General features: G+C 45.9%; 1 protein-coding gene across 1 annotated transcript in view; it reads left to right on the forward strand.

Annotated features, from left to right (window-relative positions):
- ARL14EPL (ADP ribosylation factor like GTPase 14 effector protein like) overlaps positions 1 to 22,730 on the forward strand; it is a 32,501-nt gene that overhangs the window by 7,514 nt on the left and 2,257 nt on the right. The window contains exons 2-3 of the mRNA XM_056124714.1: positions 15,347 to 15,452; positions 17,294 to 17,433. Coding sequence (XP_055980689.1) covers positions 15,347 to 15,452; positions 17,294 to 17,433 — 246 coding nt within the window. The remainder of the gene's footprint in view (positions 1 to 15,346; positions 15,453 to 17,293; positions 17,434 to 22,730) is intronic.

The raw sequence follows: 22,730 nt of genomic DNA on the forward strand, positions 1-22,730 counted from the left end.
GGAGGCCAGGTAGGAAGCCCGGGACACAGGCCTGGCTCTCCTGAGGTGGGGCCCACCCTGAGGCCGGGGGTGCTGCTAACGCACCTCAGGCCCGTGGCACTGCTTCAGACAGAGCGGACCCCAGGTCTGGCTCTAGCCGTGGGCTGGGGCGTTTCTGAGGAGACAATACAGGGCCGAGCGTGTAAGAAGCAGGGCTGGTTGGCGCGAGGGGACGGCGGCGAGGAGAAAGAAACATCGTTGGGGATGGGGGTGGGGAGGAGTGGGCGGAAACCGGAAGTGGAGACCGGAAGAGCCGTCCCTCCTCGCCCCGCCTCGTGACCCTCAGCGCCCCCTGTGGCCGGGAAGCGTGCCCTGCGGGATTCACGCCTCCTTCGCCCTGAGGAGAAGCATCTGGAACCCAGAGGCCGTGGCTTCACCCCGCATGCTGGTCGGTGCCCTTGTTTTGGTTTGAACTTGCAGGCGACAAGAGAGTGAGACTTAGGAGCCCCGCGCCAGAGTTTAGTCCCCGTTTGCCCAGAGCTGAGCGCGCATCCCCCTGGATGCCCTGGTCGGTCCCCGCCCGTAACCACCCGTTCCTGCCGGCCGCGTTCCCTCAGGCTGGGGAGGAGAGGCCCCCCCCACCCCCCACCCCCCCAGAGGCGACTGGCTCGTGGGCACCGCCGCCGGTGAAGACGGGTGCTTGGGAACACGAGGACGTTTTCTGGCGGGAAAGCAGTGTCGAGGAGAGAGATTCCGGAAAGGCGTTGTTTTGGAAGCGGTGCTGCATAGCAGCCCGCGGCCACCCTTGCTAGGGAAAGGTTTTCGTGGAAGAATCGCCAGGGTTCTAAAATAACTCGATTCCTGCAGGCCAGGCAGCGCCACCCGGGTGCCCGGTGGCGCTGGCCGAAAGCCAGAGGCGGGCACGCAGGACGACGCCCTGCGCCACCCTGGGAGCTCTCGTCGGTGCAAGTGCGGCTTCGCCGGAGCGGGACCTTTAGGTCAGTGAGAAAGTTGAGTCTGGTCTAAATGCTCGGGATTGCCTTCGACGTGGTGGGAAGCGTTCATGTTGAATGTGTTCAAGCCTTTTGAATGGCCGAGTGGATTTTTTTCCCCCTAACCTTTGCAAAGTAATTTATAGGGCCCGAGCCATAGTACAACGGGTAGGGCCTTTTTGCCTTGCACGTGGGTTATGTGGGTTCGATCCCTGGCACCCCATCTGGGGTCCCCTCCGAAACTATCAGGAGTGATCCCCTGAGCACAGAACTGGGAGTAAACCCTGAATGCCACGAGGATGTGACCCAAAACAAAAAACAAGAACAACAATAAAGAAAGCAATTCATGGTTCATTTTTCCTGATGTAGGAGGAAGTTTTTTTTGTTGTTTGTTTGTTTTTTGTTTTCCCTGTTTCAAACTGGAAACTTTTGTTTTGATCTCAGTTGCAAAGGGAATTGAATATCTGGCCTGTTTTTTAGAGCTCCTAGGAAGTTTTTGTTCTTGTTTTCGGGTCCCATCCGGTGGTGGCCAAGGTTTACTCGTGGCTCTTGTGCAGGGATCGCTGTTAGCCTGTACACTCTCCCCCGCCATGGACCATCCTAGGGATTTCATGCATTTTGATGATGTGGCCGTTGAAGTGAGATTGGTGGTTGGGAGGTGGAGGGGGGGAGCACAAGAATGCCCCACGTGGTTCTTAATCCAATCCTCCGCTTCCGCCAGTATATTTAGTTAAATTTATAAAAATATGTTTGATACTGATATATGGTGGCCAAATGTAACTTCCACTTATGGACATTAAGTCAACATCTGACTTGATCTGTTGTTCAGAAATCCACATAAATTGTTATGCTCTACAGGTTCCCCGTACCTACTGTCAGACGCCCAATTGAGAAGGTCAAATTATACTTTTTTGGATTTGTTTGGAACACACCTAGAGGTGTTTAGGGCTTCTTCCTGGCTCTCTGTTCAGAGATCACTCCTGGTAGACTTGAGGAATCCTATGTAAGGCAAGTGCCTTAACCCCAGTAGTATTTCTCTGATCCCAAACAAATTTTACTTAAGGAACTTGAATTTCTGGAGTCATTGTCCCTCTTGACTGGTCCCAGGTCTTGAAGAAACAGTTCCCTATTGCATCTTGAAGCAAAAGTTTCATAATTTTGTTTTAATTCTCGATTAGGGTTTTGCGCCACCTGTTGGGCATCCTTATTTTGCAGATATTATGAACACATAGTCTTTAGATCTTAGCCATTTCTTTGGAATATTTAACATTGACACCTGCGCTGTAATTTGTGTTAAACAACATTCAGATATCTTATGTGACAGTGTTAACCTGTTAATGCTATGCCTGTGAAATACCTCAATGGCTGAAGCACATGCTTTGTACAACAGAAGGCTGGGTTTGATCCCTGGTACCATGTGGTCCTCCTGATCACTGAGCTGGCAGCAGCCCCTGAGCTGCTAATGACCTCCTAAACACAAAATTAAATAAAATATTCAGTACCTAATACTATCAAATGTATGTATAATAAGGAATTTATAAGTATGGGGGGAAAGGATGAGACAAACATCTATAGATAACCTATTAGTAATACCTACTGATAATTCTTTATATACACATAAGGTCTCAGAGGTGTTATTGCTAAACAGACCTCCATAACATGTACACCTGGAAATATGGATTATTTCAAGCTAAGAGCAGTTGAGGTGTGTGGACTTCAGGAGAAACATTACCATTATTTTAACTGTGTGGAAGAATGAAGATAGTGGGCATTATCCGGATCTAGGTTCTCTCCTGTCATCTGAAAAAAAATCACAGGAACAAATTAATAGAAAAGAGGAACTTTATTGGTATGAAAACAGGTTAAATTGGGAAGGATATTCACCAATATAGACTGGAGAACATTTTCAAAGAGAGGAAGTCGGGTTTTATGACTAGCAGAGGTAGTGAATAACAACTTTAATACAGTTTGGTTGTTTTTTAAGAGGGTTCATGCATTTTCATGAGAGAGAACAGGGAGCATGTACAGTTGAGGAATATTAAAATGACATTGAATGTCAGGAAAATGTTGTAGGGGGTGTTTTTTTAGTATGGTAATGAAGAGGGAGATGATGAAAGCGGAGAAGGGTGCAGTCTTCACTGGCCATTACTGTCCAGCCAGAGGCCTGGAAGTGTTCTTAAGGTTCTGTTTTGTCCTAATGGAGCCAACAGAATGTAAGACACAACTTCTCACAGAGAGCAGTTGTCACACCCTCCAAACAACAGAATTTACACCAATCTTTTAGCTTTTCATAATCCCAGAGAGTGTGTCTAAGTTTTTTTTGCGGGGGGGAGAGAATAGACAAATCTTGCAAAATTTTTAGTCCCCCCCCCCGCCCCATCCCAAATCACAGGTTTTCCTATCTGCGTGGTAGGGCGAATATTGAGTTGCAGACAACTTGGTTTTTATCATGTGAGTTTCCTTATGTGAGTCCTGCTCTTTAGTTCTCAAAAGCCTAGGTAATTAATACCCTATCCCTTAGCTCCAAATAAAAACCTTCCCTGTTTCTGTTAATTTGAGAATAAGAGCTAGATAGATTCTTCATACTTCATACTCATGCAATTGCATTTCTTTTTTTCCCCATCTACTAATCTGCATGGTGTTAATTTTATTGCTTGACTAGCCCCAAAAGAACCTAGAAAGGTGGAGAAATTTCCTTCCCATCCCTACAGTGAAACTCCATTAACCTGTCGATTACCCAAGAACAATACCCATAACCTGTCAATTACTCAAGGACAATACCCAATATTGGTCAAGAAAGACCAAGAAAATACCAAGAAAGGTATTTTTGTAAGATATCACTGATTCATGATAGGATAGTTTTACCGCAACTTCTGGTGGGCTTGGGGAACCATATGGGGTGTACAGGTTGACTGCACGCAAGGATAGCACCCTACCTGTTGTACTATCACTGGCCCCAATGGCAAATTTTCAGTCTGCAAACTTGACTGAGTAATGGTGAAAAGACAACAGTTGCTTAATAGATGTCAAGTTCAGGTCACATCACAATCCTGGCTCCTGGCAGGACCTTAACATCTCACAGGGTCCCAGATGGATTGCCTGGCTCTGAGATTATATTTCCTTCTCTTTTTCTTTGTAGCAGAAAAAAAAAATAAAAAGGAAACCAAAGCAGTGGTTTTTACTTTGTAATTCACAAATAAAGTTGGTGGGATTTAACCTGCCAAAGAAGTAGTTTTAATGACTCACAACACAAGCTGAGTCCCAGTGGTAGAGGACAATGGTTCGAGGGTTGCAATTTAGAAATTAATGTCTTGGATTCTGCCTATAAACATAGTTTAGTTTCTCTTGGGACAACACAGTTTTGGTGTTTGGGACATCTGGTGTTACATTAGTTGGAGAGTTGAGCCCAAACTCTGAAATTGAGCAGTTGAGTGAAAAGTACAAGTTTACTTGGGCTGGAGATAATAGTCTAGTGGGTAAGGTAGCTGACCCAGCTTCATTCCCGAACAATGCATATGGCCTTCTGAGCAACATCAGGAGTGATGCCTGAGTGCAGAGTCAGGAATCAACCCTGAGTACTGTAGGGTGTGGTTCCTCACCCTACTCACTGCCTCAAAAAATAAAGTGAAAAATAAAATAAAAGCTAGGACCTAGGAGCTGGCTCAGAGGGCAGGAGCACATATCTGGTATGCATGAGGCCTAGAGTTTGATCCTGAGCACCCTATGACCGTGAGCACAGCTAGATGTAGCCTGCTGGGCCTGAGCATTGAACCAGCCTAGCCAAGTATAACAGGAAATGGTTCCTGGGTCCCCTCAACATTGCTGGGGAGGCCCTTCAAAAAGTTTAGTTTATAGGCTAGAGAGAGATAGCTTAGGGGTGAAGGAACTTGCCTTGCATGCAGCTGACCCCAGTTTCAATTTCTGGTACTATGTTGTCCCTGAGCACAAAGCCAGAAGTATCCCCCAACTCCCAGAATTGCTGGGTGTGGGCCAGAAATCCAAATAAATTGGAACACAAAAAATTTAAAATTCTCAAAAAACAAATTTAAATTCTCTATGCACTGGTTATTGCACATAAAGGAGGAACAAGGACTGACATTGCCTACTTGCATGGGATTTTAGAAGAAACTCGTGTGCCAGTGAGAGCAAAAGACTGGATCTCATGTTTGCAGGGGGAGTCCTGGGTTTGATTCCTGGCACTTCACAGTCCCCCAAGCTCTATCAGGGAGAGACTTTCAAGTAGCACACAGATGCCTGAACGCTGCCAAGCAAGATCCCCAGATCTAAATAACTTTTAAAAAAATAACTGAAACTGCTGGTGATGGAAGAGAGTTAATGATCCCATCGCCCCTTCCCCTGAGTTTCTGCCTTGCCTCCTCCCAACTGCTTCTCTACAGGCAGAGAGAGAGGCACCCCTTGGAGGCCTAGGCCTTCCCTAGAGGGCTTTGTGGTTTCTCAGCAAAACAAAGAACACAAGGCAGTACAGTTTCTTTTTTTCCAGTATTCTTTCTTCACTCTCCATCCAACCTAAAGGTATGTGGTCTTCTCTCTACCACCTCCCACTTCCCCAGACTGGCTCTCTTCGGGGGAGATGCAAGTGAGCCCGGTGACGCTTTTCCATGGCACATGCCACTCCTAGTCCCTTTGAGGCTGGTAGCGGGAAAGAAGCAAAAATGAACCAGGGGATGGGCTGCCTCTGACTGTGTATTTTCCTATGACTGGGTGGAAGTTCAGAGTTGAAGGACTTTGACTTGTTGCTCTGTGAACTGAAATAAAAGGCTCAGTCCCTCAAAGGGACTTTAGGGATCCGGGCAGAAGACGGTCCTCGTGTGAAATGTGGGCTGAGGTTTGGGGAGGTTTACTTGGGAGAGTAATGCTGAAAGTGATTTTTAGGATCGTGCTGAAGATGCGAAGGTCTTCTGGGGTGCATATAATGGTTTTCTTCCCTCTCAGCTTTCCACTGACAGGGTAAACAGACAAGTTTCTTGTATTTTGTCATTCTTGACAGTGCAGGGAAGGATTTCAATGGCCATGACAAGAGATACTGATTAGCCATAAGGCGTGAGTGTGGAGTCCCTGGTGGATTTGAGTTGACATTGACCCAGATAGCCCTTTGAAGGGCTTTGGTTTCAGGGTGAGACTAGATCTCAGGGTTTTCAGTCTTGGGTCCCCTCTCCCTCCCTGAGCCTTGGCAACAAATCTGTAGGTATCAGATTCTCTCATGTGCGATTGCAGATTCTTGTAAAATATACTGTATTCTTGTAAAAAATACATGCTTGTCTATGAGCCACAGAAGGGTATGTGTATGTATGAATGACAGGAAAATGCAGCAATGAAAGTATCTTTTATATTGAGCCAAGAAGGGGGTGCTTGAGAGGAAAATGCTGCAATGAAATATTTTTCTATTTCATTGCAATATTGGAATCTTTTATCTTTTGATCAAAATCACATTTATTTGATTAATAGATTTTAAAAAATTGAATCACTGTGAGATAGACCCTTACAAAGCTGTTCATGATTAGGTTTCAGTCAGTCATATAGTGTTCTAATACCCATCCTCCCCCCAGTGTATATTTCCGAGCCCTAGTGTCCCCAGTTTCCCTCCCATAGTCCCCCCCCCCAGCCTGTCTCTGTGGCAGGCACCTCTCTCTCTCTCTCTCTCTCTCTCTCTCTCTCTCTCTCTCTCTCTCTCTCTCTCCTTTTAGGCATTGTGGTTCGCAATACAGATATTTAAAGGTTATCATGTATATCCCTTTTCCTACTTTTAACATTCAGTTCTTGTCCAACGTGATCATTTCCAACTATTATTGTCATACTGGTCCCCTCTCTATGTTACCTTCCCTCCATCCCCCCCCACGCCCGCACCCCCCACATACACTTGTGGTAGATTTACCAGTCCTCCTTGCCCTTGTTTTCCCTGGCCTTGGATATTAGTTTACTGCTATTTTTTTATATACCACAGATGAAAGCCGTCAGTCTATGCCTGTCCCTCTCCTTCTGATTCATTTCACTCATCAGGATACTCTCCATGTCCATCAAACTTTTAATTTGGGGGGCCAGGAAATGGTTCAAAGGTCTGGAGCACATGCTTGGCTTGTGGAAGGCCTAGATTTGATCCCCAGCACCACATGCTGTGAGTGCCCCTCAAAATCACCTTTTTAAAAAATGCCTAGTTGGGGGTACTCCCTTTGGTGCTGAGTGAGCCCAGGAGATACGCCCAGCAGTTCTTGGTTAACTGGGCTGAACAGTTCAATGCTAGAACATGAGGATGTTGCAGTGATGCTAGGGCCTTGCAGGACAACTCAGACCACCTCAGCAGCTCTCATGGGTCTTTAGGACCATACTCAGCAGTGGTGCTCTGGGAACTATGTGGTGCCAAGGATCAAACCATGGTTGGCACCACCCAAGGCATGACCCTTAACTCATATTATCTTCCCTGGCATCCTCTTGTCCCCCAAATTGCTTCTCATTTCTACAGACAATTGCAATGGAGACTTTGGTAAAAGTCGGTTGAACAGTATTGAGGCTTTCAAATAGCTGAATCAGCTGGGAGAAGCCAGGGAATGACTTCATGGTTACCTGTACTGTAGTTGGTTCTCTTTGCCAAATTTCTCCCTACTCAAATGCCCTGGAGAGTTGACTCACATGTCAGCTGTGCCAGCTGGGAGTCATTTTCGGCAAGTGTGTGTGTGTGTGTGTGTGTGTGTGTGTGTGTGGGAGAGAGAGAGAGAGAGAGAGAGAGAGAGAGAGAGAGAGAGAGAGAGAGAGAGAGAGAGAGAAGGAGGGGAGTGGGGCAGGGAGGGAGGGAGAGCATAACATACCTTATCTTTCTACTGTGTCTGCTTTTGATGAAAACCTTCTGATTAAGCCTCTGCTAAATCACCTCTTGAATGTTGTCCATGTGTGCGTCTCTGTGCCTTTCATTACTATTTTCTAAGGGCTCTTGTAGATAGCATTCTTGAAAACTATTCTGCTTTGAATAAGAAAAGAACTTTTGGATTAGAATTTAGACTGCCTTTCTTGCTTTAATAATTTAAGAGTTTCTTTAGAGTAGAGGTGAAATTAGAAATACTATTCTACACAATCACCTTAAGTAAAGTCAACTCTGAGGCCAGAGCAATAGTACAGTGTCTAGGATGCTTGCCTTGCTCATGGCTGACCTGGTTTTGATCCCTGGTACCCCATGTGGTCCCCAAGACATGCCAGGAGTGATCTTCGAGTGAAGGGCCAGGAGTAAGTTCTGAGCACCACCAGACATGCTGCCCCCTCTCCCTCAAAATAAAATCGACTTTTCTCGGTGGGAGTGTCCTGGTGAGCCATGTAAGTGATTGATATGATGACACTAATGCATTCCATTGGAGGCTCACACTTGGATATAACTTAATTCACACAGATTTCTGAACCTCTACTTGTATTCCTCTTTGTGACCCCATGTCCTAGAGTGAACAAAAGGTGGGCTTGGAGCTTGCTGCCTGAGATCCTCATAAGGAGAGAATAAGCAAAGAGGAGATTTTAAGGTTTAATAGAAACCCTGTTTGGGTCCCAGAAATGGCACAGGAATCAGGACTAATGCTCCGCTTGGCTGGGACCCTGGTTCTGTTGTAAGCACTGCATGACACTGCTCCCCACAACATCTCTGGGATTGTCTTCATGGCTCCTGAGTTCTGCAGACTGAGCAGCACCGCATCACTGGGCCTGAGCATTAAACCTGCCAAATCAGGTTGAATGGGGGCTAGACGTGGTCCCAAGCACCCCTGAGCACTGCTTGGGAATCCCCACTTCATAAGTCTGTAAGCCTTTCTGATGGCTCCTATGTGAAGCCTTCATGCTCTGCTCACATTAAAAACCAAGGATCTGATCCAGTTCTTGAGAAATGCCTGGCTGTATGGGGCTGCTTCCAGGCAGTGTTTTCAGAAGGGAATTTCTAGGGCAATTTTCTCTTAGTGACTTTTCTCTTTTGTTGTTTTGTTTGGAAGGAGTTTTCAGGTAGTACACAGAGACCCTGGGGCCACTTCCAGCAGTCCTTTGCCAACTGGGCCAGTGGTTCATGGTGCAGTCCTGAGGATGCAGTGCTTCTTGGGTCCTGCAGTGCTGAGGACCACTAGGGTCACTTCGGTGGTGCTCAGGTGCCTCCAGGGTTGCACCTGGTAGTGCTTCAGGGACGCTGTGATGCCGGAGTCCCACTGCTAAACCATCCCCCCCCCCCCCCACCCATTGATGGTCCTCTGTTCTGCTGATGTCTGAATCCAGTCTGAGGCTCTCTGTGGCTGTGTGTCCGAGATGGAGGAGGCTGACTTAGCATGCTCTGAAGTGCCTTCTCTCTTATTCCTATTTCAGGCTTTGAAAATGCTTGGTGTGGTAGGCACTGATCACATCTCTCCCTCAGTAAATACCTCTCCCTCAGTCATCCTTAAAACTTAAATCTTGAAAATTATGTGTGAAGGCACCTTAGCCACCTGAAAGAAGGTTAGACCAGTCAGGGTTTTCAACTGTCGCAACATTTTGCTAACAACCAGTCCTGAAGAATCTTCTGGGCTTCCATTTCCTCCTCTTTATTTAAAGTACAGCAATATATCATCAACTTCCATAATTCAGAAAAATGATGGAACTGTGGTTTCAGCCAAATGCGTGGCACGTGGTAGATGCCTAATAATTGGCATCATTAGCATATAATTCATGAAATATTTATTCAGTATAAGCAGTATACTAAGTACTGTGTGTTGACTTAGTTTAAGCATGAACTAAGCATGCCAGAGGGCAAAACGTAGGACTGTGTACTGAGCTAAAGACCTAGTAGAAACAAGACCTTGGTGGCCACCAAGGTCTATCCCAGGTACGCCTGTGGTCCCCTCAGCCCCGCCAGGAGTTAGCCCTGAGCACTGCCAGCTGTGACAATCCCTCTCAGTTTTTTGTTTTGTTTCCTTAACCTCTGGAGGTAGGTGAGTGGTACAGCCATCAGCCTTCTCCAGCACTGCTCCAGGTTCATGGCAAATCAAGAGGTTTGTGCTGAGGCTCAAGCCCTGGTCTGTCACTGTCGCCGAGGAGGAAGATTTCAGCTCCAGCCCAGTGCCCTGTGGGAGGTGTTGCTGGTCACGATGGCTGCAGCCTGCTGAACAGGCACCCATTCCGGGTAACAGAGTTTTCAAGTTTCACTGATTCAGACATTTCATGTTCTGTGAAAGGCAGTGTTCACCGTGCTTTCAGTGCTCTGCTTTAAAAATTTTAATCCTCGCTTTGCTGGGGTGGGTGGGGGAGGGGGGGGTGGGTGGGGGGCATCACACTCAATGGTTCTCAGGGATTCCTCTTGGTTCTCTGCTCAGAAATCACTCCTGGAGGTTCTTGGGGGGAACATATCCTTGGGGGTAACATATGCAGTGCTGGGAATCAGACTGGGTCCTGCTGCCTGCAGGGGAAGTGACTTAACCCCTGTATTATCCTTCTTAACCCTATTATAGACCCTGCCCTCTACACAAAGGGTAGCAGTTTCCATGGACAGAAGCTGTTGTGTCTCCATGCCCTGGGCATTAGAGGTGGTGGTGTGACTTCTTCTGGCCTTTGTGTATGGTTCTTGGTCTTTTTATTTTTCTCCCATGTGGGAACTGTTTCAGAATGAGGTTTTTAACCTTGTGAAAAAAAAATGTGCAAGGAAAAAAAAATGAAAGATAATTTGCGAGATGGGGCTGGAATGACAGTACAGTGGGTAGGGCGTTTGCCTTGCACGCGGCTGGTCCAGGTTCAATTCCTGGCATCCCATCACACTTGATCACTTGACTTCCCTTTAATCATCGATTTGCTCTAGCAGGTGCCAGTAACGTCTCCATTTGTCCCTGTCGAGTGCTAGTGTAGCCCAATGGCGTCTGTTCGTTCTAGGAACATGAAGAGCCCAAACCAATCGTTCAGGGTCTTGATGAAGAAGTCTGACCATCTGGGCAGCCACGCGGTCTTTTGATGTCCTGTGGAATCCAGTCGGTAATCGCTCTAGTCCAGCGGTCGTCTCCAAATCTCATTATGTGTCCAGCCCATCTGATTTTTGATGCTTTGGCAAACAGAACAGTGTTCCTGATTCTTGATCATTGATGGAGGTCGGAACTCAGGATTCTTTCTCTCATTTGAGCGAAACATGACACTCCAAGCATAGCTCTTTCGATTCCTCTTTGGGAGACCCGAATAGTGTTCTCATCCTGTTTGCGTAGGGCCCTGAGGCATATGTTCATGCAGGAAGAACAGTGGAATGGAAGAGATGTGCCCGGAGCTGGAGGTTCTTCATCCTCTTAGCTATTTCTTCAATGCTCTTGAAGGCGTTCCAAGCCACTCTCTTCCTCCTGCGCAACTCAGGTGCCAGGTCATATGGTCTCCCAAGCACTGCCAAGAGTAATTCCGGAGTACAGAGCAAGGAGTAACCCCTGAGCATTGCTGGGTGTGACCCAAAAAGCAAAAAAAAAAAAAAAAGGAAAATTTGCAAGATGACAAAAGTAATCAATTTGAAATACACTTTATTATAACATTAAAAACAATTTGTGACAGGCGAGGGATGTCACTCTGTGTTAGAGCTCATACTTTGCATGCATGAGAATCAGTATTTGACCCATGGCATTAAAAGATATCTCTACCTCCCCAGCAGTTTGTGAGTAAAGTACTAAATAATAACTAACAGGGAGCCTGAGAACAACCATCATTGTTTGGAGGAAATAATGAATGTAAGTAACACTTTTGGGGGATGTTTGTTTTTTTGGGGGGCCATACCTGGTATATTCAGGGCTTAGTCCAGACTCCTTGTGGGACTCAGGACCACAAGGGTTTCCGGGGATGAAACCTGGTTCAGTTGCATTCAAGGTAAGCACCTTCTCTGTAGTGCTCTCTCTCTGGCTCCAAAGAATGATTTTTAAAACTTTTATTGATTTTGGTATATTGATTTATAATACTGTTAATGATGGTTTCATGTGTACATAATTCTAATATCACACCCATCACCAGTGATCTCTCCCATGAGGTCCCCAAAGCTCCTCCTTTTCAACCCTTGGTTGAACATTTTGGCCAATCTACATAATCTTTCATAAGTCATCGATACTTCTTATTCTTAACACTATGTGTTTGTGGATTGCTTTATAATAAAAGGAAATGTCAGAATCTTCCGTTTTAGATTAGTGGAAATAACTGTTCTTTACTCATTCGTGTTCAAGGATCTCTGCATCTATTCTCTGCCTAAGAATCCCTACTTTGGGAGCCAGAGAGACAGGGCTCTGGGCAAGATGGCTGTCTTGCTCCTGGTTGACTGTGGTTCAATCCTGGACATTACATATAATCCCCCAAGCACAGCCAGGAGTGACTCTGAGTACCAAGCCAGGAATAACTGGGTGAGGCCAAAAGAAAATGAACCCCTGTTTTAGGATTATCACTCAGAGAAAATGAGTTTTAAACCTTTTTATTACTTTTCATGGGACAATTATTTCAGACTGGTAATGGCATGTAATTAGGATTTCAGTCCTTGGTGAAATGCATTGCCGTTTTTTTTCTCTTTATTTGGAATACAAAGGCTGAGTTTTCCCTCTTCCCACAAGTCTGTGGAGTTTACCTTTTGACCTAGAATTGACACAGAGGCTTCTGTGGCAGAAGATTTGCATAAAACAGTCACTTCTTCCAACACAGTTTTATAAGATTTCCTTTCAGGAAATGTTCTTGCAAGCAAAATAAAAATCATTATTTTTTGATTATCTGTTCCCATGAGGAGAAAATGTTGTTATATGGAGAAGCTAGAGGGTTTAAAGTCTCTTTGAAGGGCAGGGGATGGGGAATGGGGGTTCATAGCCCTGCCATCTTTTCCTTACCCAGTAGAGTGATCAGGAACTGCTTGTTGCAGTAGACAGACCTGGCTTCAGAGGGACAGGACAGAGCTTGGTGAGACAAGGGAGGTTTGTCAGTGGGAATGCTGAGGTGAGTTAGCACCCAAATCAAGGCTAGGGGCAGGGTTTGGGAGGAGTGTGAGCTTAGACCTGGAGGATGGAGTCTTTATGACAAACTGTTCCTGAGAGGCAAGGGCTATGGGATCTTCCTTTCAGAAGAGTCTCTGGGGTATCTCTTAAACAGGCATGAAATAAAGAGTTTCTGATTTAAGAATATTAAACATGCTTGTGATGTTCAAATTGGGAGGGGAAGATTGGATGATGGAGTGGGAAGGAAACAGTGGCAAAAGTTTTAGGAACTGTGGCAAGACAGCTGGTGAGCATGCAGCCTGCTTGTTCTATCCAGGCATTTCCTGTAAGGGCCTAAAGCCGGCATTTATCTGGGGAGTTTAGTTTGTGGTGGTAGGTGGGGGTTGAACCTAAACTCCTCGTGGAAGGCAGATGCTCTGCCCTGAGCCACTTTCCCAGCTGGAGGGTTTATTCACAATACAGTTCACACAAGGTTCTCTGCAGCTACTAGTAACTCCAGTAGGCCTGGAATGTGACCGTGAATCTATCATTTTCCAAACTGCTCCAGGCAATTTTTATCTTCAGACAATTTGGGAAGCATTCCCCAGGAAAGGGTTTGGCTGAACTAATGAGACCTCTGGGGAGAGGGGAGCCAAGCAAGGCTGGCCCTGGATACAGTTACACAAATGGAGAAGGCCTTGAAGGGGAAGCCAGGACTCAGTTTCAGCTCAACTTTGCTGAAATCCAAGAAGAGAGGAAAATCCCAGAACACCTCAGGGGCGGGAGCGGGAGGCGGGGTAGTTGATCAGTGGGATGTGGAGTAGGTGCCTGGAGTGATTCCTGAGGTTGCAAATGTTTGTTCTCAGCACCTGTTTATTCTTAATTGGCACCCACCAATTAGCAAGTATGTTTGAACCCTCCCATGGAGACTGGCAAAGGGGCTGATCTCTCTGACTGATTGCACTTCAAGGAGATGCCTTCTAATCCCAGAAAAGACCTGGTGTGTCAATCTGGTAGGAGCTCTAGGGAAGATCTGCCTCTCTATGGGACAGGAAAAGAGGTTCAGGTGACACATGTCTGAAAAAAAAAGGGAGGTCAGGAGAGTCAGGGGAGAAGCCTTTCTTGAGTTTATGGAAGCCATAGTGGTCAAGGGGAATAGTTCTCCTCTTCTCCCTCTCCCTCCTCCTCCCTCTTCTCCCGTCATCTTCTGGGTGGACTCTGTGTAACAGACAATGGGAACAAAGAACCAATGCCAGTAATGTTAGGAAAGAGAAACCAAGGTCCCTTGCTCACCTTATTTGGAAATTGGAGGTGGTGGTGGGCAGTTTCCCTCCCAGTTTCTTCCCCACAACTCCTGTCCTCCTACATACTCTGCCTCTATGGTGGGCATTCTCTCTCTCTCTCTCTCTCTCTCTCTCTCTTTCTCTCACTCGTTCTCTTTCTCTTTCCTTTTGGGCTTTATGGTTTGCAGTACAGATACTGGAGGTTATCAGGTATACCCCTTTACCTACTTTCAACCTGTCCTTTCTGGTGATTACAAGCATTTGAATTATTTCATTAAAATTGTTTGGGTGGGGGGAGGGCTAACCCAGCCATGCTCTGGGTTCCGCTGGGACCATGTTCTGGGATTATATCTGGGGTTACTGCATGTAAAGAACATGTTCCAGTCCATTGAGCTATATCCCTGGCCAAATTATGGGCACTTTAGCAGTGAAGTTTTGTGGATCATCGATGACTTCTAAGCGTAGCTTGTATTATACTTTTGTTAGAAAATGTGAGTGACAGGATCTGGACTTTTGGAAGCAGTGGGGGTGGGGGCAGATCTCTGATCATAGATCACAGGTTTTCACAGTGTGACTGGGGCAGTGAACCCTGCATATGTCTCAGGGGAGGTATTTAGTGGGGAGAGTTCCTGTTCCCCCTAAGCAGCCCGGTCCCAGGGTATTGGCTCCAGCTCAGATTACAATACTAAGAGATGTAAAAGGTTTAGGGACTGAAGAGATGGTATAGCAGATAGTGCACTTAACCTTGCACACGGCAGGCTCAGTTACATCCCTGGCATCCCATATAGCCCCCTGAACACTGCCAGGAGTGATCCTTGAGCATAGAGCTAAAAGTAAGCCCTGAACACTGCTGTATGGCCCAGTCCACCCCTTCCTATTGTAAATGGTGTACACATCAGTTCATGGAGCACTCATCTCATGTGGAAGGGAAGTGTAGCAGGAAAGGGTCTGGTGAACCAGGGACAGGAGTTAGGTGCAAGGGGCCATGTGTTGCGGGCATTGAACCCAGGCCTCCTTTATGCAGAGCGTGTGTGCTCCAAGCCCCTTTAGCTCTCTCTCTCCAGCCTCAGGAAATTTTACTTGGAAATCAGGTGAGATGTGGGGAGAAAGCAGGAGAGCCTAGGCTTGCTTCACTGGAGATAGATGTTATTATAGTCTGACTTTTCTTTTCTTTTTTCACTAGGGATCAAAAAATGAGTGAACCAGCAGAAAAACACAATTCACTTCAAGAGAACCAAACTGATCAAAGTTCTCCTGAAAAAAGCTATCAAATTGGACAAAAGCAGTTGGTATGGCATATGATTATTTGTTGTTTTGGGGACACACCTGGTGGTGGTTGGGGTTTATTCCTGGCTCTGTGCTTAGGATCACTCCTGGTGGACTAAGGGGATTAAAGGGGGTGCCAGGATCAAACCTGGGTTGACTGCATGCAAGAAAAATGCCCTACCTGTTGTATCATTGTTCCAGACCTCAGCATATGAATATTTTGATGCCATGAAATTTAGGGAGTTGTCAACTTGGGCATTTATGAGATGCTAAGTCTGTACCCCACAGAAAGGAGCTGTGCTTCTCCATGTCGAGGTTGAGGGAGTGAAGAAAACCGCAGAAAAACCCGATTTAATTTTGTTGTTTGTTTTTGGGCCACACCCGGCAATGCTCAGGGATTACCCCTGGCTTTATGCTCAGGAATTACTCCTGGTGGTCCTGGGGTGGGCGTAGGCATATGGATGCCTGGAATTGAACCCAGGTTGGACATATGCAAGGCAAACACCCTATTCACTGTACTATGAACTGTTGCTCTGACTGCTTTATTATTATTGTTGTTATTGTTGAAGCCACACCTGGTGGTGCGCAGGACTGCTGCAGGCAAAGCAAACTTGTAACATCTGTACTGTATCTCCCAACCCAGAAAAACCTGCCTTTTGTCAGCCAATCAAACTACAGGAAAGTTACTAATTGGTTACAATGAAAGTTTTTTCTCCTCTCCTACAGAGAAAACCATCAACAACAACAATAAAAACAAAATATTTCTTAGTCAATAGGCCCCTTGTTCACCTGTTGGATTCTCTTTATATCTGGAAAGTCTGTTTTTATTTTTTTCTAGTAATAAAAATATGGAATGCTGGGCTAGAGAGGCGTTTGCCTTGCCTGTGACTGACCTTGGTTCAATCCTTGGTTCTACAAGTTCTCCCCCAAACTGTCCTTAGCACTGCTAGATGTGACATCAGATCTTCAAAAATACATACATTAAATGTTGAAGCGGAGCTTCCTTTATGACTTCTGCACATGTTGAGCGCCACACAGATTATTTCCCTCTACAGTTTTTTAAAGGAGACTTTTCTGCCCTCACCTCACCAAACTTTTCTTTTTGCTACACACTCAAAAAAAGTTTTAGTGTTCACTGAGATCTCTTTTTTGTTTGGTTTCCCAATTGGATTCCCTATCACTTCAAATTATAAATGCCTCCAAGTAGAGAGTTTTGGGAAATGTTCCACTAACTTTTAGAAAGAAAGGCATTTTACGGATATTCACTGAGAGTGAATCCCTCCTGGGTATATTCATTCCTCAGAGCTGAGGGATTCACACATCAGGGTCCTGAGTTCAGACGTGACCCTTTGCTCTGAAAGGAAGTGTTTGGACTGGAGAACCTACATCACAGTTTACCTGGCTTTGCTTTTATTTTTGATTTTGGCTCACACCCAGCTTTGGGGAACTATTCCCAGCTCTGTGCTCCAGGGTCACTCCTGGTGGTGGTCTAGGGAATCTGGAATCATTTCTGAGCCTCCTGCACACAAAGCCTAGATTCAGCCCACTAAGCTATCTCTCAGTGTCCTTACCTGCTTCTTTAGCTAACAACTATATATTACCTTGTCTTTGTCCTTTCACAGCTTTATACAGATATATATCCTACCTGATTGTTTTTCGTATTATATATTTCTTAATTCAGAAATAAGGCCTACTTTTTTATTTCAATTATCTTTGAAACTTAATCAGATTGAACTATTTCCCTGGGTAAAACATCTATGTTTTCTTGTCATGAAGGTAAAAGTGATAGAAAATTTTTTTGATGCAGTATAACTTAAAAGAAAAATCTTATTTTTACTATGAATACGTTTTATTTGTTTCATAGCAACAAATCGAGCGGCAGTTAAGATGTCTGGCATTTCAAAATCCTGGACCACAGGTGGCTGACTTTAATCCTGAAACAAGACAGCAGATAAAGAAAGCACGGATGTCAAAGATGAATGAATATTTTTCTGTGAAATACAAGTAAGATTATGATTTATTATATTTGATTTGTGGGTTTACATAACATGTTTGAGTTCTTGAGGAAGCAATTCAAGGTCACTTCTTTTGTGATTAAAAAAAAAATATGTTCTCAAAAGCACAATACCACCCCAGGCATCTGGAATTTAGCAAGTTTGAAAGATAGTCTGTAATCTTGTGACAGTGGATTTGACTTAGAGTTCTTGTGAACTATGTGTAAGATTAGTAGATGTACCTCCAGATGTCCTCATTGTTACAGTTTTTAATTTTTATTTTAAAATTTGGGGGCTTGAGGTTCACAAAGTCTTGGCATTGTGCTTTGAGTTTGCTCTGGTGATACACAGGGAACCATTGGGTGTCAGGGATTAAATCGGAGTTGCCTGTTTGTGAGGCAAGAGCTTTAACTCCTAAACTATCTCTCCAGCCCCATAGCACTTTATCTTATAGCTCATACAGGTACATCTCTGCTGGCGACTCTAGTGAATTCAGCAGCAGCAGCAGCAGCAGCAGCAGCAGCAGCAGCAGCAGCAGCAGCCTCTGGTCTGAGAGAGCGACCCTAGCTGCTCTATCTCTCTTCTTTTTTTTTTTTTTTTTCTATTTTTTTTTTTTATTTATTTATTGAATCACTGTGGGAAAGGTTACAAAGCTTTCAGGTTTATGTCTCAGTCATGCAAATATCAAACACATTTCCCTTTACCAATACTTATTTTTTCCCATGAAGAACCCCAATAAAACCCCACCCCCCACCCCTCCCCGTCCCTGTGAGGCAGATGAATTCTAGTTAACACTCTATCCGCTTTGATTAGATTGTTTCAATAAAAGATTCACCACTATTATTTAGAGTTTACCCCCCCCCCCAAATCAGACATGCTGAAAAAGCATTGTGAAGTGATTTGCTTTCTACAGCTGGGTTCAAGAATTAAATGTTGGTTTTGGATTTCTGCTATTTTACCTATTGACCCTGGAAGTATTTCTACTGAAAGTCAGATAGTTAAGAAATTGGTTTCTGTGTTCTGGAGTCGTGGCCGTGCTGGAGAGCCGCTCGTGGGGGGCAACTGGTGGCCTCGGTAGGGCGTGAAGGGCGGAGCGAAACGCCCCCCTTCCCATGAGGTTTTAGTCGCCCCCACACTCCCGGCTCATACCTGCTGTCCACAAGGCTCCCATGTGGCCGCCATCTTTCTTTCCAGAGAGGAGAGGGCGAATGGGGCAACACCCTTTCCCCTCCGGCAGACTTGATGGGCTTGATCAACGCATAGTCCGTTCACTTTTCTGCTCCAAGCCGCTGGGTTCTGCATTAAGTCCTTGTGCTTCTGGGGCCATGGCCGTGCTGGAGAGCCGCTCGCGGGGGGCGACTTGTGACCTCGGTAGGGCGTGAAGGACGGACCGGAACGCCCCCCGACCCATGAGGTTTTAGTCGCCCCCACTCCCCCGGCTCATACCTGCTGTCCACAAGGCTCCCATGTGGCCGCCATCTTTCTTTCCAGAGAGGAGAGGGCGAATGGGGCAACACCCTTTCCCCTCCGGCAGACTTGATGGCCTGGATCAATGCATAGTCCGTTCACTTTTCTGCTCCAAGCTGCTGGGTTCTGCATTAAGTCCTTGTGCTTCTGGGGCCGTGGCTGTGCTGGAGAGCCGCTCGTGGGGGGCAACTGGTGACCTCGGTAGGGCGTGAAGGACGGACCGGAACGCCCCCCTTCCCATGAGGTTTTAGTCGCCCCCACACCCCCGGCTCATACCTGCTGTCCACAAGGCTCCCATGTGGCCGCCATCTTTCTTTCCAGAGGGAGGAGGGCGGAAGGGAGCAACACCCTTTCCCCTCTGGGCAGAAATGATTGCCTGGATTAACGCATAGTCCTTTCACTTTTCTGCTCCAAGCTGCTGGGTTCTGCATTAAGCCCTGTGCTTCTGGGGCTGTGGCCGTGCTGGAGAGCCACTCGTGGGGGGCAACTGGTGACCTCGGTAGGGCGTGAAGGACGGACCGGAACGCCCCCCTTCCCATGAGGTTTTAGTCGCCCCCACACCCCCGGCTCATACCTGCTGTCCACAAGGCTCCCATGCGGCCGCCATCCTTCTTTCCAGAGAAGAGAGGGCGAATGGGGCAACACCCTTTCCCCTCCGGCAGACTTGATGGCCTGGATTAACGCATAGTCCTTTCACTTTTCTGCTCTAAGCTGCTGGGTTCTGCATTAAGTCCTTGTGTTTCTGGGGCTGTGGCCGTGCTCCAAATTTAACTCTGACTTTCAGGGAGAAAGATTGGGTGGTTTACTTCTCATTGATCACTTTGTATATAGAGAGATGTCGCGCGGCCGCATAAGCGGCCGCGCGGTTTTGAGAAAAAGTCCTCGTTCCCGCATACTCGATTCCGGAAGTCACGCCCACAGCCCGCCCCCCAGCGCCATCTTTGAAGCCTTAAGCATAAGAGAAAGAACACATGGAGGGTGCGGGATCCCGGAGGAAAAAAAAAAAGAAAAAACAGGTTCCAAAAAGAGCCGAGTTCACCCGCAAGTTCCAGATGGAGTAGGTGCCGCATCCCGCCTCCCCCAGATGGAACCCCGGTGACCAGAAGCCTCTACAAACACAGCTCGAGTATGCGGGAACGAGGACTTTTTCTCAAATCTGCCGGACTACACCTCCCAGGTAACCTCTGATTCCGGAAGTCACGCCCACAGCCCGCCCCCCAGCGCCATCTTTGAAGCCTTAAGCATAAGAGAAAGAACACATGGAGGGTGCGGGATCCCGGAGGAAAAAAAAAAAGAAAAAACAGGTTCCAAAAAGAGCCGAGTTCTATCTCTCTTCTTGTCTCACTTCTTCCACTCCTCTTCATACTTCTCTCCTATGCAATGACCTGGGTTTATATAGGTTTCATATTACCGCCCACACCCCCCTCCCGTGCTGTTTCTGCTATCTGATTGGTTACATACTAAGCACGTCATATGTAGCCCATGACCAGTCAGATCACATATGCATATGATGGACCATGGATTTTCCTATTGTCATACCTCCTGCACAGTGAACTGATTTGCCTGTATGCTATGAGGGTTTGTATGATAGGTCAGTTGCATTATATCTGTATCCTTTCTCATTTCCTCCTTATCTGGCCCCTCCTTACATCCTTGCATAGTAATCTCAGACCAAAACCATTTAAAAATAAAACAGCTTCAGAAATCTCTCGAGTAGGATAATGAATAGTGGTGTTAGTATTAACTGTGGTTAAAATTAAAAAGGATATATCATCTGGAGGAGAAATCATGACTATGATAATGGATTTAGGTATGAAACCATCACAGACATTATTACCTTTGTTGATTTTGGTTCATCTGAAGCATAAACTAAGCAAACCACAAAAGAAAGGTGGATAAACTAGAATGTACTACAATTAAGAATTTATGCCCTACTGCAGTCTGATGAGAAAGGGGTTGGTACCGGCTCGTCCTTCATGCCCTACCGAGGTCAGGAGTTGCCCCCCACTAGCGGCTCTCCGGCACAGACATGGCTCCAGAGGCAAAAGGACTTAATCCAGAGCCTGGCAGCTTGCGGCAGAAAAGTGAATGAACCATGCGTTAAACTACGGTGCCATGCCTCCCCAGAGGGAAGGGCTGTTGCTTCGTTCTGCCTTTCTCCCCCGGCAACAAGGTGGCCGCCTCCTCAGACCTACCGAGGTCCTGAGTTACCCCCCACAAGCGGTTCTCCAGCACAACCATAACACCAGACGCACAGAAACCAATCTCTAAATTATCTGGCTCTTTGAAGAAATCTAAAATTGCGTAGCCACAATAGCAGCCGCACAACATTATATGATTCTCATAACCAGCTATAGAAAACAAAGTATTTCACAATGCCCTTTCGGCAGTTCTGCTTGTTGGGGGGGAAATTCTAAACAATAATGGTACATCTTTTGTCGAAATGATGAATGTAACCAATGTAGAGAAGAGTTAAGTAGAAATCATCTACCTCACAGGCACTGGGTAGGGTGGGGGGTATATTGGGGTTCTTGGTGGTAAAATGTGAGTACTGGTGAAGGGACAGGTATTTGATCATTGTATGACCAAGACTTAAACCTGAAAGCTTAGTAACTTTTCCCACAGTGATTCAATGAATAAATATAAGATGAAAAATAAATAAATAAAACTGTGGAAAAAAAAAGTAAGGTGGAGTTCATGCTCAGTTCAATCAGCTAATCAGTGGCTGAATAAACGGCAATACTCCTACATAAAAAAAAAAGAATTTATGCCCTGTGTGCAATACAAAAAAGTGAGAGACATGGGGCGGGAGAGATACTACAGTGGGAAGGGCCTTTGTCTTGCACACAGCCAACCCAGGCTCGATCCCTGGCATATTCCATATTGTCCCCTGAGCACCATCAGGAGTAATTCCTGAGCATTGCTGCTGTGACCCAAAAAGCCAAAAAAAAAAAAAACCCAAAAAACAAAAAAACAAAAACCAGAGACAAATCACAAAGTGAAAGAAGTTCTTTATGTTAAAATTTAATCATCACCAATCTCTAGAATCCTTAAGAAACAGCCAAGCTATTAGGAGAATGAACCAAACAATGAATGTCATTTCACAGTGAGATGGCTAATGAGCTTTCAGCATTCTGTACCACCTCGGCATAGTAGAGCAAGGTGTCTTGCTGCCCAGACAGGCAAAGGTTTCAAGTCTGATGTTGAGTTGATGTGAGGAAGCTGCAGGACCTGCGTGGAATGTGAAATATACAACTATTTTTGTTTGTTTGGGTTTGGACCATACCCAGAGATGCTCAGGGGTTACTCCTGGCTTTACACTCAGTAATAATTCCTGATTGGTGCTCAGGGGACCTTATAGGATTCTGGGAATTGTACCCGGATTGGCCACATGCACAAGTGCCTTACCCACTGTTCTGTTGGCTTTGTCTCCCCAAAATGTACAATGGTTTGAAAGCAGTTTAGCTTTCCTAGTGTGCCTTACGCCCTACCCTGCTCCTGTGTGTTTGTCCTGGAAACACTTTTACACAAGACAGAGGGGAGGTGCCCATCACTGTGAAAGCAAAGAAAATGAAGTCATATTAATCCGAGTGCCTATCTGGAGTGGAAAGATAGATAATTTATATGTTTACACTGTGGAAAAACAAGGAGAGATGAACATTCTTTCTTTTCCGGGCTAGCTTGTCTGAGATTTATACATTAGGCCAGTGTTTCTCAACCTTTTTCCAATCATAATCCTCTGCTCAATTCTTTTCTTCCTGTGCCCCCCCACATCTATCTCACTGGTTGCCCATCTGGTCTCCCACTATCCCTTCATTGATGGAATTTTATATGTGGACC

The sequence above is a fragment of the Sorex fumeus genome, unplaced genomic scaffold (assembly GCF_029834395.1).
Source record: "Sorex fumeus unplaced genomic scaffold, SorFum_2.1 ptg000051l, whole genome shotgun sequence".
NCBI lineage: Eukaryota > Metazoa > Chordata > Mammalia > Eulipotyphla > Soricidae > Sorex > Sorex fumeus.